Below are 19,674 nucleotides of genomic sequence, written 5' to 3'. Positions count from 1 at the left end.
ATCCCAGCCAGACCCTCATCCCCTATCCCATAACTGTGCCTTTCCCAGGACCAATCCAACTAATCTGCACACTTCAGGCAATTTAGCATGGCCAATCCACCTCAACCTGCACATCCCTGGTCACTATGGGACAATTTAGCATGGCCAATCCACCTCAACCTGCACATCCCTAGGGCACTATGGGACAATTTAGCATGGCCAATCCACCCTAACCTGCACATCCCTGGGCACTATGGAACAATTTAGCATGGCCAATCCACCCTAACCTGCACATCCCTGGGCACTATGGGACAATTTAGCACAGCCAATCCACCCTAACTTGCACATCCCTGGTCACTATGGGACAATTTAGCATGGCCAATCCACCCTAACCTGCACATCTTTGGACTATGGGAGGAAACCGGACCACCTGGGGGAAACCTGGGGTATGGAGAATGTGGAAACTCCACAAAGACAGTCGCCCGAGGGTGGAATCGAACCCAGGACCCTGGCGCTGTGAGGCGGGAGTGCTAACTATTGAGCTGCTGGGCCGCCCCCTGGCATTGGGCAGGTGCAACGGAAATGATGGGACAGTCCCGGAAAAGAGCCAGCGTACGGACAGAGGGCCAAATGGCCTCCTCCTGCTCTGCTTCGTCCTGACAGGAAGCTGAACAACTGAGCAGTGGAGGACGTTACACGCAGTGTGTTTTGAAGGGGCGATTGAAGGTGACAGGGACGCGTTGGCAGTAAAGCAAGCGATTCTTTCACATGTTCACGGTAAAACTTTATGGATTCTGGGAAACAATACATTAACAACTCATTCACGGCGGCATTCGTCGGAGCGCTGACTCAGAGCTGTTCCAGGTCGAGGCCACTGAAACTAGCGATGGGTTCCCTCCAAAAGTTGAAGGTGTTGTACTGGGCCAGTGTTCCGTCTTGCTCCTCCATGTCCCGTGAGCTGCGAGGCGTACTCTGGCCCCCGGCGCCAGACTCAGGCACGTCGAGCCCCAGCACCTCGATCTCGGAGATGTCCACCACAGGGATGGGGGTCCTCCAGAAGAGAAAGGAGTCAAACTGGCTGTTCAGGACGTCCAGCATCTTTGCACTGAAAAACAGGAAGCTAGGAGAGCAGGAATTGAAGGGGCAGGGGGTGGGGGGGGTGGAATTCACTCATAGTCAGTGGTTCAGGCAATGCACTCAAATCAAACGTCAACCTTACAGAACCGGCTTCGCTCTTAGAACCTAGGAGATAGGAGCAGAGCGAGGTCATTCAGCCCATCAGGTCTCCTCCGCCATTTATTGAGATCACGGCCAATCTGATCACCCTCAACTCCCACTTTCACCCCATAACCTTCGGTCCCCTTCCTGATGAAAATTCTCAGCCTTGAATATACTCAGTGACTCAGACTCCCTGTGGTAGAGATTTCCACACACACACACTCCCCTCAGGGAGAAGCCATTCTCTCCTCATCACTCTCTTCAGCGGGCCACCCTTACACTGAGACGATGCCCCTCTGCTCTCAGACTCTCCCACACAAGGGGAAACAACCTCTCCACGTCTCCCCCAAAAATTCTTGTCTGTTTCTCTAAGGTTGCCTCTCATTCTTCTAAATCCCAATCAGTACAGGCCCCAAACCTACTCAACCTCACCGTCCCCAGGATCAGCTGGGTGAACCTCCTCTGGACTGCCTCTGATGCTCAGTCCATCTTTCCTTAGATCAGGGCACCAGAATGGTTGTGGGAGGTGCAAACAAGCACTCAGGGAGCAGTATACTGTAAAGAAGAGATTTGCATTTATATATAAGGCACTCGATCCATCATGGCAACAACTTGGCTGATGCGCCAGAGACTCACAGGCTCATTCTGGGAAAATTGAGACCGGCGCATGCATTGCAGCTCTGGGTGGGGGGTGGGGGCATGGGGTGGAGTGTCATGAGGGGGAAGTGCTAATCACAAGGCCCTATCTGCCCTCTGTACTGGATGCAAAAGATAAGACCACCATTGAAGGAGTGTGAAAATAGACAAGTCCCCTGGGCTGGATGGGATCTATCCTAGGATCCTCTGGGAAGCAAGGGAAGAGATTGCCGAGCCTTTGGCATTGATCTTCAAATCATCATTGTCTACAGGAATAGTGCCTGAGGACTGGAGGATAGCAAATGTGGTTCCCTTGTTCAAAAACGGTAGTAGAGACAACCCTGGTAATTACAGACCAGTGATAGGATTTATAACCATCTAGAAAAGAATAATCTGATCAGGGACAGTCAGCACGGTTTTGTGAAGGGTAGGTCATGCCTAAAGAATCTTATTGAGTTTTCATCTTGGTGTCCAGTTACTTGCGGCATACCGCAAGGGTCGGTGTTGGGTCCACTGCTGATCGTCATTTTTATAAATGACCTGGATGAGGGCTTAGAAAGGTGGGTTAGTATATTTGCGGATGACTCTAAGGTCGGTGGAGATGTGGATAGTGACGAAGGATGTAGTAGGTTGCAGAGAGACATAGATAGGATGCAGAGCTGGGCTGAGAGGTGGCAAATGGAGTTTAATGTGGACAAGTGTGAGGACGGAGTAATCGGAATGCAAAGTACTGGGCTAATGGTAAGATTCTTGGGAGTGCAGATGAGCAGAGAGATCATGGTGTCCATGTACACAGATCTCTGAAAGTTGCCACCCAGATTGACAGGGTTGTTAAGAAGGCATACAGTGTTTTGGCCTTTATTAATAGAAGGATTGAGTTCCGGAACCAGGAGGTTATGCTGCAGCTGTACAAAGCTCTGGTACGGCCACACTTGGAGTATTGTGTAACGTTCTGATCACTGCATGAGAGGAAGGATGTGGAAGCTTTGGAAAGGGTGCAGAGAAGATTTACTAGGGTGTTGCCTGGTATGGAAGGAATGTCTTACGAGGAAAGGCTGAGGGCCTTGAGGCTGTTCTCGTTAGAGAGAAGAAGGTTGAGAGGTAACTTAATAGAGACGTACAAGATAATCAGAGGGTTAGATAGGGTGGACAGGGAGAGCCTTTTTCCAAGTATGGGGACGGCAAACACGAGGGGACACAACTTTAAAGTGAGGGGAGATAAGTATAAGACAGATGTCAGCGGTAGTTTCTTTACTCAGAGAGTAGTAAGAGTATGGAATGCTTTGCCTGCAATGGTAGTAGATTAACCAAGTTTAAGTGCATTTAAGTCGTCATTGGACAGGTAAATGGACTTACATGGAATAGCGTAGGTGGGATGGGCTTCAGATTAGTATGACAGGGCGGCGCAACATCGAGGGCAGAAGGGCCTGTACTGGGCTGTAATGTTCTATGTTCTATAAGTGGGGAGGATATAGGTGTTCGGGGTGGGTGGGAGGGAGGTGAGTGGGTTCCCCCCCCCCCCCCCCCCCCCCCCCAGATCCTGGAGCCTATATTCATCTGCAAAGTACGTTACCTCAGAGTACAACGAGATCTTGATCAGATGAGCCAATGGGCCAAGAAGTGGCAGATGAAGTTTAATTTAGATAAATGCGAGGTGCTGTATTTTGGAAAGGCGAATCTTAGCAGGACTTATACTCTTAATGGTTAGGTCCTGGGGAGTGTGGCTGAACAAAGACACCTTGGAGTGCAAGTTCATAGCTCCTGGAGTCGCAGGTAGATAGGATAGTGAAGGAGGCGTTTGGTATGCTTTCCTTTATTGGTCAGAGAATTGAGTACAGGAGTTAGGGGGACATGTTGTGCCTGTACAGGACATTGGTTAGGCCACTGTTGGAATATTGTGTGCAATTTTGCTATAGGAAGGATGTTGTGAAAGTTGAAAGGGTTCAGAAAAGATGTTGCCAGGGTCAGGGGGTTTGAGCTGTAGGGAGAGGCTGAAAAGGCTGGAGCTGTTTTCCCTGGAGCGTCGGAGGCTGAGAGGTGACCTTTTTAAGGTTTATAAAATCATGAGGGGCATGGAGAGAGTGAATACACAAGGTCTCTTCCCTGGGGTGGGGGAGCTTAGAACTACAGGGCATAGGTTTAGGGTAAGAGGGGAAAGATTTAAAGGGACCTTAGGAGCGACATTTTCTTGCAGAGGGTGGTACGTGTATGGAATGAGTGCCAGAGGAAGTGGTGGAGGCTTTTAAATTACAATATTTAAAAGGCATCTAATGGATATATGAAATAGGAAGGGTTTTGAGGGATATGGGCTAAGTACTGGCAAATGGGCCGAGATTAATTTAGGATATCTGGTTGGCATGGACAAGTTGGAATGAAGGGTCTGTTTTCCGTGCTGTACATCTCTATGATTCTGTGACTCTATGTACAGGTTAGGGTGGATTGGCCATGCTAAATTACCCATAGTGCCCAGGGATGTGCAGGTTAGGGTGGATTGGCCATGCTAAATTACCCATAGTGCCCAGGGATGTGCAGGTTAGGGTGGATTGGCCGTGCTAAATTGTCCCGTAGTGACCAGGGATGTTTAGGTTAGGGTGGATTGGCCATGCTAAATTGTCCCGTAGTGACCAGGGATGTTTAGGTTAGGGTGGATTGGCCATGCTAAATTGTCCCACAGTGTCCAGGGATGTGCAGATTAGGGTGGATTAGCCATGGGAAATGCAGGATGACAGGGATAGTGGGGTGGGTCCAAGTGGGGTGCTCTCTGAATGGTCATTATGGACTCAGTGGGATGAAAATGGGATTTGGAGCCATGTCTCACCTTGGCCTAGGCTTGCTTTTGGATTCATAGACCAGTCATGTTGCCCCGAAGCCCCCATTTATCCAACAGCTTAGTTTTTCTGGAATAATCTCAAAGGGTACCGGGCAGAAAGCAGGAACAGGGGACTGATTTGGATGATCAGCCATGATAGTATTGAGGGGCAGAGTGGGTTCGAAGGGAAGAATGGCCTACTCCTGTTGACTATGATTCTATTACCAGGACCCGAGGACCCCGATAAAGGTAGGCCTAGCAACACCAGGACTGAGAAATTAAATAACGATGACTCACTCACTCCCATTGAATTATTTATTGACTTTTATTCTCTGCAGATACTCCCATATTTTTCAGTAGTTATGTTCTTTTCTCTGTTTTGAAATCATTTTCCTCTGCACAGCTCCTACCTTGGGAATTCTGCAGGAAGAATGGCAGTGCAGCGCAATTCCTTTGATAAGGAATTATTTATTTCTGATGTAAAGCAGGAACAATGCCGATTGTATGAACTGGCCAGTGTCCAGGCAAAACCACCAGCTGGGGTCCCCTTCGCTTGCCAGGGGTCAGCACGGAGATCCGGCCTCATCATTGTGAACCCTGGTCGTCTGGGATCGTAGCACGCAAAACAGGCCATTCGGACCCTCTGTGTGCACCAGCTTCCTCCCAACGGCATCTTCATTACCTCCCCTTCACCCAATCCTTCTATCTATCTCCTGCTCCCCCATGTAATATATTTCTGCTAACTGTGGAAGCAACTCCCCCGTTCTCCCATTCTCCCTCCAACTCCCTGTGGGAGCGATCCCCTATTCTCCCCCGACTCCCCGTGGGAGCGAGTCCCCCAATCTCCCCCCGCTCCCCTTTGGAGCGAGTCCCCCAATCTCCCCCCGCTCCCCTTTGGAGCGAGTCCCCCATTATCCCCCCAACTCCCCGTGGGACATGTCCCCCACTCCTCGTGGGATTATGTCCCGTCCCCCCGTCCCCATTCTCTGACTTAATGGTGGTGGATATGCCAATTGGCCTACTCCCCGTTTTGGTCTGCTTCCCCACATCGTACTTTATCATGGTGGGGAAGCCACACTGTAGTAGAAGTACATCCCAATAATCGTTCTCCACTGTCTCCTTGCCTCCCCCACCCATCGCCGAGTGGAAGTGTATTTGAATGCAGAGCTCTTTTCTCGGTCTCACTGCATTTAGATATAAACAGGATGAGAACACGCCTGGAGTATTGTCTGGTTTAGTGCAACAAAGGTTGGCCCAACTAATGCCTGAGACTGAGAGATTGCCTTATTAGGAAAGACCAGATCAACTGGATCCCTGCTCTCTGGGGATCAGTGGAACGAGATTAGATCTCAAAATGGATTCCTTAACGGTCCTGAGGAAGGGTCATTATCGGAGTCAAAACATGGGACTGCTTTCTCCACCTCAGGCCTGTTGCATTTCTGCAACGTTTTTAGAATTCTTACCAGACGTGATGGGACAGACACAGAAAGGGTACAGTCATACAGCTCGGAAACTTTGCTCCGAGCTGGCCAGATTTCACAAACTAAACTAGTCCCACCTTGCCTGCCCGTACCCCTTGAAACCTTTCCTAGTCTTTTAAATGTTGTAACTGTACCCACACCCACCACCTCCTCTGGCTGCTCATTCCACACACGCACACACACCTCTGGGTGAAAACATTGTCTCTCGGGTCCTTTTTGATGACTTCCCCCAGAAGGTGGGGGGAATTTTGAATCGGGGTCACAGTCCCACACCATGGGGCTGAGATAAGGAGAAATTTCTTCACTCAGAAAGTGTGGGGGAACCTTTGGAAATCTCTGCCACAGAATTTCAGCCATTGAATATATTCGAGATGGTAATGGAGGGAAAGGTATGGTGCATGTGAATAGTAGATTTACTTAGATTCCCTATAGTATGGACGCAGGCCCAACAAGCCCACCACTGACCCTCTGAAGAGTAACCTATCCTATATTTACCCCTGACCAATGCACCTAACACTATGGGCAATTTAGCATGGCCAATTCACCTGATCTGCACATCCTTGGACTGTGGGAGGAAACCCACACAGACACGGGGAGAATGTGCACACTGCACACAGACAATCACCCGAGGCAGGAATTGAACCCAGGTCCCTGGTGCTGTGAGGCAGCAGTGCTAACTCACTGAGTCACCATGCCTCCTGATTTCAGCAAAGACTTTGAAATCCTGACTGACTTCCCTCCTGCTCAGAAAGTGAAATGAGGCAGAGTGCCTTATAAAAAGTTACAGATCTGTGCTGGGAAGAGAAATTCTGACGAGGGAGAATAAAAATGTGGATGGTCAGCCTTCTGTATTTGCAGCGAGCAGTTGCCAGTCCCAATAATACATTTGTGACTCAGTCACTGGTCAGGACTTGGATTTGGCATCTCTGCCTGGGCAATGCCAGATGGTGCCCTCATTTCATTGGGGGAAGTGACATCTGTCTCTCATGGGTCTGAGGTTTACAAAGTGAAAATAGGACCATAAGAAATGGAACTGGAGTAGGCCATTCGGCCCCTCGAGCCTGTTCCACATTCAATAGGATCGTGATCTTTCCTGCCCTTTATCCCTGTAACCCTTGATTTCCAACTGATGACAAATCTATCTCAGCCTTAAATACACAGGGTCAGAAAGCACACAGGTTATAGTCCACCCATTTATTTGAAATCACAAGCTGACAAAGGAGCTACGCTCAAGAGCTTGTGATTTCTAATAAACCTGTTGGACTATAACCTGGTGTCATGTGACTTCTGACCTTGTCCACCCTAGTGCAACACCAGCACTTCCACATCTTCAATATACACAAGGACTCCGCCCCCACAGCTCTCTGTGGCAAGGACTTCCAAAGACTCTCAACCGCCTGAGAGAAGAAATTCCTCCTCATCTCAGTCTCAAATTGGTGCCCCTTTGTTCTGAGGGTGTGCCCTCTGGTCCTAGACCCTCCCGTGAGGGGAAACATCCTCTCAGCATTGACCCTGTCAAGCCCCTTAAGAATCGGGGTGGCATGGTGGCTCAGTGGTTAACACTACTGCCTCACAGCGCCAGGGACCTGGGTTCAGTTCCTGCCTCAGATCCCCTGGTCGTCTGGGATCATAGCACGCAAAACAGGCCATTCGGACCCTCTGTGTGCACCAGCTTCCTCCCAACCTCATCTTCATTACCTCCCCTTCACCCAATCCTTCTATCTATCTCCTGCTCCCCCATGCAATATATCTCTGCTAATTGTGGAAGCAACTCCCCCATTCTCCCATTCTCCCTCCAACTTCCTGTGGGAGCGAGTCCCCCAATCACCCCCCACTCCCCTTTGGAGCGAGTCCCCCATTAGTTTGTGGAGTTTGCACATTCTCCCCGTGTCTGCATGGGTTTCCTCCGAGTGGTCTGGTTTCCTCCCACAATCCAAAAATGTCCAGGTTGGGTGAATTGGCCATGCTAAATTACCCCATAGTGCTAGGTGCATTAGTCAGGGGTAAAAATAGAGTAGGGAAGTGGGTCTGGGTGGGGTTACTCTTCGGAGGGTCGGTGTGGACTTGTTGGGCCGAATGGCCTGTTTCTATACTGTAGGGAATCTCATCTCCATAACTGTTGATTCCCTTACTGATTAATCTGATATGTCCCTTTGTGAGAAAGGGTATTTGAATCTAAATATCCACTTCTGTGATTAGGTTTTGCAAATCTGCCTATGAAGCAGCTGTTTACAAACATATAAACTATTGATTCAGACCAAATCAATTATTGACACTTAAAAAGACAATCTTTATAAATTTGCCCATCTGGCTAACTGCAGCATCTCTTTCTGTCATAGGATCCAGTGAATAAAAGTGCAGAACAAACATCATGCCTCACGATAAGATGATTAGATTGGATTCCCTACAGTGTGGAAACAGGCCCTTCGGCCCAACAAGTCCACACCGACCCTCCGGAGAGTAACTCACCCAGACCTATTTCCCTCTGACTAATGCGCCTAACACTGTGGGCAATTTGGCATGGCCAATTCACCCTAACCTGCACATCTTTGGGAGGAAACCGGAGCACCCAGAGGAAACCCAGCGTGGGTTGGGGTTATTTCTGAAGTATATTTGTATTCTCATCCACATTAGTACCTATCTGGAAGCAGTCTTCACTTTCCAAAGCTGCTTAGATTGAAGAATTTTGTCAATGGTTTGGAAAATTACAAATACATCTCCACGATTTAAGAAGGCATTCGGATAGGAACTTCAATAGGAAAGGTTTGGAGGGATATGGGCCAATCGCAGGCAATTGGGACTGGTTTCGTTTGGAAAACTTGGTCAGTGTGGATGTATTGCACTGAAGGGTCTGTATAGCTATTGCTCTCCTTCATTGGTCAGTGCATTGAGTATGGGAGTTGAGATGTCACACATTGCGGCTGTACAGGACATTGATAAGGCCACTTCTGGAATACTGCGTTCAATTCTGGTCTCTCTGCTATAGGAAAGATGTTCTTAAACTTGAGAGGGTCCAGAAAGATTTGCAACGATGTTGCTGGGGTTGGAGGGAGAGGCTGAGACTACTTTCCCAGGAGCGTCAGGGGTTGGGGGGGTGACCTTACAATCATGAGGGGCATGGATAGGATGAATAACCTGGGTCTTTTTCCCCAGGTTGGAGTAGTCCAAAGCTAGAGGGACTAGGTTTAATAAAAACCAAACTGCAGATGCTGGAAATCATTAACAAAAACAGAAATTGCTGGAAAAGTTCAGCAGGTTTGGCAGCATTCGTGGAGACAAATCACAGTTCATGATTCGAGTCCAGTGGTCCTTCCTCAGAACTCCTTAAGTATACGTTTAAGGTGAGAGAGGAAAGATTTTAAAAGGACCAGAGGATAGTGCGTGTATGGAATGAACTACCAAAGGTGGGTACTGTCGGAGGGTCAGTGCTGAGAGAGTGGGCATTGTTGGAGGGTCAGTGCTGAGGGAGTGGGCAATGTTGGAGTGTCAGTGCTGAGGGAGTGGGCAATGTTGGAGGGTCAGTGCTAAGGGAGTGGGCAATGTTAGAGTGTCAGTGCTGAGGGACCGGGTGCTGTCAGAGGGTCAGTGCTGAGGGAGCACCGTACTGTGGGAGGGTCAGTGTTGAGGGAGTGGGCACTGTCAGAGGGTCAGTGCTGAGGGAGCAGGCACTATCAGAAGGTCAGTGTTGAGGGAGCAGACAATGTCAGAGGGTCAGTGCTGAGGGAGTGCTGCACTGTCGAAGGGTCAGCACTGAGGTAGCGCCACACTGTCAGAGATCAGCGCTAAGGGAACAGGCACTGTCAGAGGGTTAGCACTGAGGGAGCGGGCACCATTGGACGGTCAGTGCTGAGGGAGCGGACACTGTCAGAAGGTCAACGCTGAGGGACTCTGCACTGTTGGATAGTAATGCTGAAGGAATGCCGCACTGTAGGAAGTGCCATCTTTTGGATATCACGTAAGCCTCTGAGGGAGAGATCAAGAATTGCTCTCTCCTGCCGCCCCCCAATACCCCTGATCCTGGTGTGAGCTGACATCTCCCCTCAATATAATCCAAGTGAGAAGACTTTTGATTGGCCAGGAATGGTGGGTTGCTAAACCAGTGGAAGGAGACTGGGGCCTAGCTCTGGTCAACAGGGAGCCTTCCACCATCTTCTCTTTCTCCCAATCCTTTGGTGGGCTGCAGGCATTGCTGGCAAAGTCATGTTTGTTGACCATTAACCGAGTGGTGGGCCAACGCTGGAGGGTGGTTAAGAGACAACCCCATCGTTGTCTGGGGTCTGGAGTCATGTGTAGGTCCAGACTTGGGTAAGGACAGCAGATTCCTTTTCCCAGTTAGTGAACCCATTGGGGTCTTTAACCACAATCGATGATTGTCGTCATGGTCACCATCACCGAGACTAGTTTCATAGATATTTTCCAATTGTTATTTTCTGGACCAAATGGGGGTTGAATCTGGGTCTCTTGGGACAGAGGTTGGCTCACTACCACTGCACCACAAGAGGCCTAAAGCCTAGTTTTATCATTATTTTTCCTAACCAGCTTGTTCAGAGGTTCCTGATGAAGGGCTTATTCTCCTGCTCCTCGGATGCTGCCTGACTTGCTGTGCTTTTCCAGCACCACACTCACAACACTGTTCAGAAGTTATGACATGCCTCTAGAACAGAGGGGACTTGAACTGAGGCCTCTTAGGTCAGAGGTAGGGGCATTGTCACTGCACCACTGGAGACAGAGATTGTATTTACAGGGCGACCATTGTAACTGCGGAATTGGCTTCCGAGGTTTCAGTTATCCACGGTTTGTCGCGGCCTGAAAATATTCCATGGAACATTCTAGAACCATGAACCAGGAGGCTGCCGACGAGGTAATTTTTCCATTTAAAAGAGTGGAGTTTGCCACTATCCGTGTTTTGGGCATCCATGTTAGGCCTTAGAATGTATCCCCTGTGGATACGGGATGGGGGCAGGGGGGTGGGGAGCTACAGCATATTTTTTCTTCTACCTAGAATCACATGTAACTGCAAGAACTTCCCATCATGATTGCGGTGGGAGAGGAGTTAGATATACATATAGAATCCCTACAGTGTGGAAACAGGCCCTTCAGCCCAACAGGTCCACACTGACCCTCCGAACAGTAACCCACCCAGATCCATTCCCCTCTGCTCTACGTTTACCCCAGACCTAATACACCTAACCTACACATCCCTGAACAAATTTAGCATGACCAATTCACCTAACCTGCACATAGAGTCATAGAGATGTACAGCACGGAAACAGACCCTTCAGTCCCACCCGTCCATGCCGACCAGATATCCCAACCCAATCTAGTCCCACCTGCCAGCACCCGACCCATACCCTTCCAAACCCTTCCTATTCATATAGCCATCCAGATGCCTCTTAAATGTTGCAATTGTACCAGCCTCCACCACATCCTCTGGCAGCTCATTCCATACACGTACCACCCTCCGTGTGAAAAGGTTGCCCCTTAGGTCTCTTTTATATCTTTCCCCTCTCACCCTAAACCTATGCCCTCTAGTTGTGGATTCCCCGAACCCAGGGAAAAGACTTTGCCTATTTATCCTATCCATGCCCCTCATAATTTTGTAAACCTCTATAAGGTCACCCCTCAGCCTCCGACGCTCCAGGGAAAACAGCCCCAGCCTGTTCAGCATTCTGGGAGGAAACCAGAGGAAACCCACACAGACATGGGGAGGATGTGCAAACTCCACACAGACAGTCACCTGAGACAGGAATTGAACCTGGCGCTGTGAGGCAACAGTGCTAACCACTGAGCCACTGTGCTGCCCCTTGGGGAGAGCGGAAAAGGACTAAACCAAAATGGATTTGATGGGGGGAAATAAGGCACTGTATCCCCATCTATCTAAAGGGGGTTGATGAACACCACGTGCTCCTTCTCCCAGGGATGTAACCGCAGAGGAGGAGGAGGACAGGCAAGCTGCAGTCCACAGCCTGCTGTTTATAACCAGCCTGGCTAGCCCTCCTCCAATCTGCCCACACCCCTCCCATACCCGAGTGTGCTGGATGACCAAAGGGGCTGAAATACGACCTAAAACGCAACAAAAGATTCTAAACAGGCGGTCCCAAACGCCCGCTACAAAGAAAGGCTTTGTGTTGCTGATTCTAACTGCGTCAGATGATTCGGTTTCACATTAGGGGCGGCACGGTGGCTCAGTGGTTAGCACTGCTGCCTCACAGCGCCAGGGACCTGGGTTCAACTCCCGCCTCGGGTGACTGTCTGTGTGAAGTTTGCACATTCTCCCCGTGTCTGTGTGGGTTTCCTCCGGGTGCTTCGGTTTCCTCCCACAGTCACAAAGATGTGCAGGTCAGGGTGAATTGGACGTGCTAAATTGCCCGTAGTGTTAGGCGCATTAGTAAGGGGGAATGGGTCTGGGTGGGTTAAGTGTGGACACTGTAGGCAATCTAATCTAATTATCAGTACCTGTCCGCTAATGAAATCTGCCCACTCACGTGCAGAATATTTGAATAGTCAATTACGTTTAATGAGTATTGGGACACCCTGCTAGAGGAAGGACATTGTGAAACCTGAAAGGGTACAGTAAAGATTTACAAGAAGATTGGAGGGTTTGAGCTGCAGGAAGAGGCTCCATCTTCCTTGGACCAGGAGGCCGAGGGGGGGGGCCTTAAGAGGTTGACACAATCACAAGGGGCACGGGTAGGGTGAAGAGTCAAGGTTCGTTTCACCAGGGTGAGTCCAGAAGTTAGAGGATACATGATTAGGGTGAGAGGGGAAAGATTTAACAGGGACCTGAGCTGCAACCTGTTCATGCAGAGGGTGGTGCGTGTATGGAATGAGCTGCCAGAGGAAGTGGGGGGGGTTGGAGGCTAGTACATTTAAAACTTAGCTGGATGGGTATATGAACAGAGGGATATGGGTTTAGAGGGATATGGGTCAAATGCCGGCAAATGGGACTGGATTAGGTTAGGATATCTGGTCAGCATGGACGAGTTGGACTGAAGGGTCTGTTTCTGTGCTCTACGGCTATATTCCATGTCGATTAATTAGCAAACCGCATTTAATTCATCCTCTGTGCTACGCCCTCTCAGCAAGGGATGCTCAATTTAGATCTCGACACACATTCCAGATTCATCTCTGAAGGGATAACTGAGCTAGGCAGACTGTGTCATTGGTGGGGTTTGCTAGAAGAGCTGAATGACCAGCAGAAATGATCGCCACCTTCCCAGCTGATTCTGGGCTGCGAATGCTTTCAGCAGCTGCTGTTTCAGCTCTCAGATTAAATTATCCACAATGCTGAAAATAATTTGGCTAACGCCCCACCCAGCCCCCTGCGATCCCTTCTCTCCCCTGTGCTCTTCAGCAGTGTCTCGGAGAGTGATTTTTCATCGTCTGCGAGATATTACAATGAAAGGTGTGCCCCACCCTAGAGAAGCACTTGCAACAATTCTGCAGCAAGTCTGCTGACAGAGTCTGGGAAAGATGACCTCTTCACTAGCCTCTGGCATCTTCCTGAAGAGATGCCCAATTTAGGCCACACATACACACACAGACAAATCCCAAATCTGTCTCTGAATTCCATTTGACCCAGGAATAGATATAAACAAAAATAGATCAGGGAAATTTGAAGACAATACTCAAAAATCTTCCACTTTGCACAAAATAAATATTTTCTTGCTAATATTTCCCGCAGCTAATAAATCAGCACCATTTTTAAAGAAAATGTTTTGAAATGTTGTTTTAAGCATCCACTTTTAAGATGAACGCCAGTCTCCAGATATACTAAGCGATGACAGCGCAGGTAAATATTAAATATTTGAGGTGTTGCTGGGAGGAAAGTAAATAATGATCTGGAAGGAAAATGAGACAGATACTGACCTTATCCGGAAAAAAAAAGTGTCGCTCTCCAGGAGACGCTGCCTTGGACGGCTGAAGGGAGCTCTTTGTATGTGCCTGTGAGGAGCAGTGTGTGTGTGTCTGTATATGAGAGAGAGAGTCAGCTTCGAGATGCTGTCCCCACCCCCTTCAGGCAGGAGACCTCTCTCTACTGCAATGCAGCAGATGCTGTCTGGAACAGTTCACGCCTGAATTATTCCATCAAGAGCAGCTCCCCAGCTGCCTGCCTTTGTCTCCAGCTGCCTCCTCCCTTTCCATTGGACCTCTCCGATGGTCCCAAGGCTCAGGCCCAGAGACAATGGAATATGCAGCCCAGCGAGGCAACAGTGTTAGGGCAGAGGCTGCACAGGGCAGACCAGGATGTTTCGGGTGGAGGGAGACGGATTCAGGTGCAAGGAGCACAATGTTGGAGTGCAGGGTAGGCTTAGAATGCATCTGCTCTTCTGTCTTTGTAACAAGCCGGTGTTTGAGCCAGCACTGCATCGCGAAAACGATTTTCAATCATATCCGAACTCCGGATGAGACACCAAAGCAGCGTCACCCAATTCCTACGGTGCGGAAGGAGACCGTTCGGCCCATCATTGCCTGTCCCAGCCCTTCAAGCGAGCATGGTGACCTCCATGCCCGTCTCCTGCCAATTCCCCACACGCTTGCCACGCTCTCTCTCCCCAGACGATCGTCCAATGTCCCTCTTGATGCTTCCATCACATCTCCAGGCAGTGTATTGCCAGGTCCTAAGCCCCTTGTGGTATTACCAGTGGACAGCTAATCCAGAGCCCCAGGTAACATGCTGGGGACCCCGGTTTGAACCCCACTTCGGCAGATTGAATTCAATAAAAATTTTGAATCAAGAGTCTAATGATGACCATGAATCCATTGTCGGAAAAAATACCCCATCTTGTTCACTAATGTCCTTCAAGGAAGGAAATTGCCATCCTTATCAAGTATGGCCTACATGTTTAGATTAGATTACATTACAGTGTGGAAACAGGCCCTTCGGCCCAACAAGTCCACACCGACCCGCCGAAGCGAAACCCACCCATACCCCTACATTTACCCCTTACCTAACACTACGGGCAATTTAGTATGGCCAATTCACCTGACCCTGCACATCTTTGGATGGTGGGAGGAAACCGGAGCATCCGGAGGAAACCCATGCAGACACAGGGAGAACGTGCAAACTCCACACAGTCAGTTGCCTGAGGCGGGAATTGAACCCGGGTCTCTGGCGCTGTGAGGCAGCAGTGCTAACCACTGTGCCACCGTGCCGCCCAAACATGTGACTCCAGACTCCAAACATGTGGTTGATCCATAACTGCCCTCTGGGCAATTAGGGATGGGTAATAAATGCTGGCCCTTCCAGTGACAGCCACACAGTCATGACATTGTACGGCACAGAAACAGACCCTTTGGTCCAACTCGTCCATGCCAACCAGATATCCTAAACAAATCTAGTCCCATCTGCCAGCACTTGGCACATATCCCTCTAAACCCTTCCTATTTATGAACCCATCTAGATGCCTTTTAAATGGTGCAATTGTACCAGCCTCCTCCACTTCCCCTGGCAGCTCATTCCATACACGCACTACCCTCAGCGTGAAAACGTTGCCCCAGGTCCCTTTTAAATCTCTCCCCTCCCACCTTAAACCTGTGCCCACTGGTTTTGGACTCCCCTACCCTAGGGAAAAAGACAATTCACCCCCAGTTAAAAAGCAAAGCAGGTTGCCCGAGTATGAATTTTGTTGGATCTTGCTGTGTACAAATCAGCTGCCCAACTTGATGACAATGTTCCACTTCACAAAGTACTTCCTTGGCTTAAGGGCGGCCCAAATGTGAATCGGTATGTCTTCTGTTTTCCAACATCCAACAGCCTCCCGGTGTTGAAACCCAATGACCCCGTTCGGTGGGGTATTGTCATTTTTGAGTCTCTCTTCCATCCAATACTGCTCGGGTGAGGTTGTTCACAAACAGCATCTTACCATTGGCTGTGATGGGAAACCTGGGGTCTTGTACCTGCTACATTACCAGCAGGTCTCACATAGAATCATAGAGTCATACAGCATGGAAACAGACCCTTCAGCCCAACCAGTCCATGATGATCACAATCCCAAACTAAACTAGTCCCACCTCCCTGCTCCTGGCCCATATCCCTCCAAACCTTTCCTAGTCAAGTACTTATTCAAATGTCTTTTAAACGTTGTAACTGTACCCACTTCCTCAGGAAGTTCATTCCACACACGAACTATCCTCTGTGTAAATAAATTGCCCCTCATGGCCTTTTTAAATCTTTCTCCTCTCACCTTAAAAGTCTGCCCCCAGTCTTGAAATCCCCCAACCCAGAGAAAAGACACCTGCCATTCACCTTATCTATGCCCCTCATGATTTTATAAAGTCACCCCTCCTACTATAAAAGTGCCAGACTATCCAGCCTTTTCTTATAACTCAAACCCTCCATTCCCAGCATCATCCTGGTAAATCTCTTCTGAACCCTCTCCAGCTTAATAATCTCCTTCCTGTAACAGGGCGACGAGAGCTGGACACAGTTCTCCAGACGAGGCTTCACCAACGTCCTGTACAACCTCAACATGACGTCCCCAACACCTGTACTCAAAGGTCTAACCAATGAAGGCAAGCATGCTAAATGTCTTCTTAACTATCCCATCAATATGAGATGTAAATTTCAAAGAATTATGTACCTGAACCCCTAGGTCTCTCTGTTTCTATCCAAGGCCCCAACATTAATTGTACAAGTCCTGCCCTTGTTTGTTTTAGTGAAATGCAATATCTCGCATTTATCCGAGTTGAACTCCATCTGCTACTCCTCAGCCCATTGAACTAGACCTCTTTGTTATCTTAGATAAGCTTCATCACTGTCCACTATACCACCAATCTTGGTGTCATCCGCAAACTTACTAACCACGCCTTATATATCCCTCATCTAAATCATTTATATAAATGAGAAATAAAAGTGGACCCAGCACTGATCCCTGTGGAATATCGCTGGTCACAGGCCTCCAGCCCAAAAAAACAACCCTCCACCATCACTCTCTGTCTCCTGTCGTTAAGCCAATTCTGTACCCAATTGGCAAGCTCGCCCCGAATCCTATGTATTCTCATGTTACTAGTTAGTCTACCATGCAGAACCTTGTCAAAGGCTTTACCAAAGTTCATGTAGACAATGTCTACCACTCTGCCCTTATCAATCTTCTTGGTTATTTTCTCAAAGAAACTCAGACAGGCTGTGACCCATGCTTTCTCTCTCATAAAACCATGTTGAGGTCCGACGTGCTTGGAGAAGATCCCAGATCAGTTTGCGATGGTGATCTGAAATGAGCAGGACCTCCTCCCTTGGGTGCCCCCCCCACCCCCCCCCAAGAGAATTGGTTTCCACGGAGACAGGGAATCCTTGAAGTAAGGGAAAGTGAGGCTGGAGAACAGAGCTTAAAAATGTGTTGCTGGAAAAGCGCAGCAGGTCAGGCACCAATCCAAGGAGGAGGAGAATCGACGTTTCGGGCACAAGCCTGAAGAAGGGCTCATGGCCGAATCCTTGAAGTAAGGTTGGCCAAGCAAGGGCCATGCCTGCTGTCTCTCGGGCCAACAACAATGGAATTGTCGATTTATCACAGGGATTAAGCTCCATCTATTTGTGGACCATGGGCACAAGGAGAGGGAAATCACCAGCCTTGGGAACTGTGTATCTAAAGCCATCTGATGAGGTGTCTGTTTCTTGACCACTCCAAAGAACACTGCCAATAGCAGCCTTAATGCCTCATCGTAGCATAACACAACTTACTGCAATGTCAGTAGTCACACTGCCCGCTGTTGGCCAACGTAGTTAACATCAGTCATCACTTGGCCTGGTATTCAATTAGATGTTACTAAAACATATGAGATCCTGAGAGGGTGGGAGGAGGTTGGGGGAGGGGTGAGCGGAGTTCTGACCGGGTGAGTGCTGAGCGGATGTTTATCTCTGTTGGGGGATGGCGGGGGGAACAGGGCAGTGTACTAAAGAAGGCCTGTCCCCTGTAAGGTGGAGATGAGGAGGAATTCCATTAGTGTATGGAATGTTTTCCTGCAGAGATAGAGCAGGCTGGCTCAGGGAACATATTAAAGGCTGACTTTGACAGAGTTTTGATCAACAAGGAAGTCGTGGGTTATGGGGGGAGGGTGGTGGTTGGGGTGGGGGGTGGGGGGCGGGGGGCAAGCAGACAGCTAAGTGGAATGGAGACCACAATCTGATCAGCTGTGAATGTATTTGATGGTGAAACAGGCTCGAGGGCTTGAATGGCCTACTCCTGCTCCTCGTTCTGATGTTCACCCAATGCCAATATTAACACCCCCTCGGCCTAACATATAATTATAACTTGTGTCATAATTAAATGTGAAATTCAAAAATGACTCACCCTCGAGGTTTCCAAGACGACTGCCAGCTCCAATGATGTCACACTGTGATGTCAGCATTCTGTGATAATAACAGATTAATTATGTAATCGCACGTAACGATGGCAACACTGATAATGCTATCGCGCATAACGATGGCAACACTAATGGTGTCATTGCATGTAACGATGGTAACACTAAGATGTCATTTCCTGTAATGATGGCAACGCCAATGATGTCATCATATGTAATTATGCCAACACCAATTATATCATCATATGTTCTTGACAGCAATGCTGATGATGTCATCATACAGCAATACTAGTAGTCTCATTGCCTGTAATGATGGCAACATCGATGATGTCATCACACTAACCATAGCAACACTGATTATGTGATCACACATCATGCTGACAATGCTGATGGTATCAGTGTCATGTGATAATGACAGAACGCTTGTACCTGGATCATGTGACCATGACTGAACTTGTGATGACAAATGGGGAATGGGAACCTCAGTCTCCTGACTCAGGCAGCAGTGTCCTCAGGGGTGAACCACAGCCCCAGTTCTTCTTCAGTTTGCAGGCAGAGTGAGACAGCATGACCTTCCAATTCTGCATTTCCCTGAAGTGCTGTTCCAGTAGTCAGTGGATAATGTGAGGATCACTGTCTTCCCCAGCCTCAGCTGCCTAAAGTCCTTTGCTGAACCAACTCGCGTTGCCCCCAATCAGAATAGACCAAGTTTTAAAAAATGATGAAGGGAGATAGCTGAGACTCAGGTGGTAAACTAACTGAACCATTGTAGGAAACATGAAGGACTTGCATTTTTATATCGCCTGTCATGGCTCATGTATTCCTTAAACACTTTACAGCCACCTTCAACAAGTCTCTGTTATAATATAGCAGCCAATTTAATCACAGCAAGCTTCCACAAACAGCAATGAGATATTTTTCGAATGAATGCTGCTCTTTAAAACCATCAAGAAGAACAATCCTATTCTCTCTCTCTGAAAATAATATTTTCTTTTACATCCAACTGAGAGGGGCTACTGAGACTTCAGTTTAACATCTCAACTGAAAGATGGCATCCCTGACAGTATGCAACTCCCTCAGTGCAGACCCTCTGACAGTGCAGTGCTCCATCAGCACTGGCCCTCTGATAGCACGGTGCTCCCTCAGCACTAACCCTCAAACTGCAGGATTCCTTCAGCACTGACCTTCCGATAGTGTGGCACTCCCTCAGCTCTGACCCTCAGTTCCTGCCCCCTCAGCACTGACCCTCCC

General features: G+C 48.7%; 1 protein-coding gene across 1 annotated transcript; it reads right to left on the bottom strand.

The window, feature by feature from the left end:
- Positions 1-738: 738 nt before the first annotated feature.
- mllt11 (MLLT11 transcription factor 7 cofactor) lies at positions 739-14,122 on the bottom strand. The gene is made up of 2 exons (XM_043683973.2): positions 13,993-14,122; positions 739-1,099 (listed from the first exon to the last, which is right to left on the bottom strand). The coding sequence occupies exon 2, from the start codon at positions 1,075-1,077 to the stop codon at positions 829-831; it is 249 nt and encodes an 82-aa protein (XP_043539908.1). The 5' UTR covers positions 1,078-1,099; positions 13,993-14,122; the 3' UTR covers positions 739-828.
- Positions 14,123-19,674: the final 5,552 nt, after the last annotated feature.

The sequence above is a fragment of the Chiloscyllium plagiosum genome, unplaced genomic scaffold, assembly GCF_037043375.1.
Source record: "Chiloscyllium plagiosum isolate Xiang-an unplaced genomic scaffold, Cpla_swu_hap1 HiC_scaffold_50, whole genome shotgun sequence".
Classification (NCBI taxonomy): domain Eukaryota; kingdom Metazoa; phylum Chordata; class Chondrichthyes; order Orectolobiformes; family Hemiscylliidae; genus Chiloscyllium; species Chiloscyllium plagiosum.
The sequence above is the reverse complement of the archived record's forward strand: the minus strand, read 5'-3'. Positions and strand labels throughout refer to the sequence as shown.

Excerpts from the sequence above, each read along its gene's own strand:
- mllt11 (XM_043683973.2), bottom strand. The coding sequence starts at position 1,077 with ATGCTGGACGTCCTGAACAGCCAGTTTGACTCCTTTCTCTTCTGGAGG.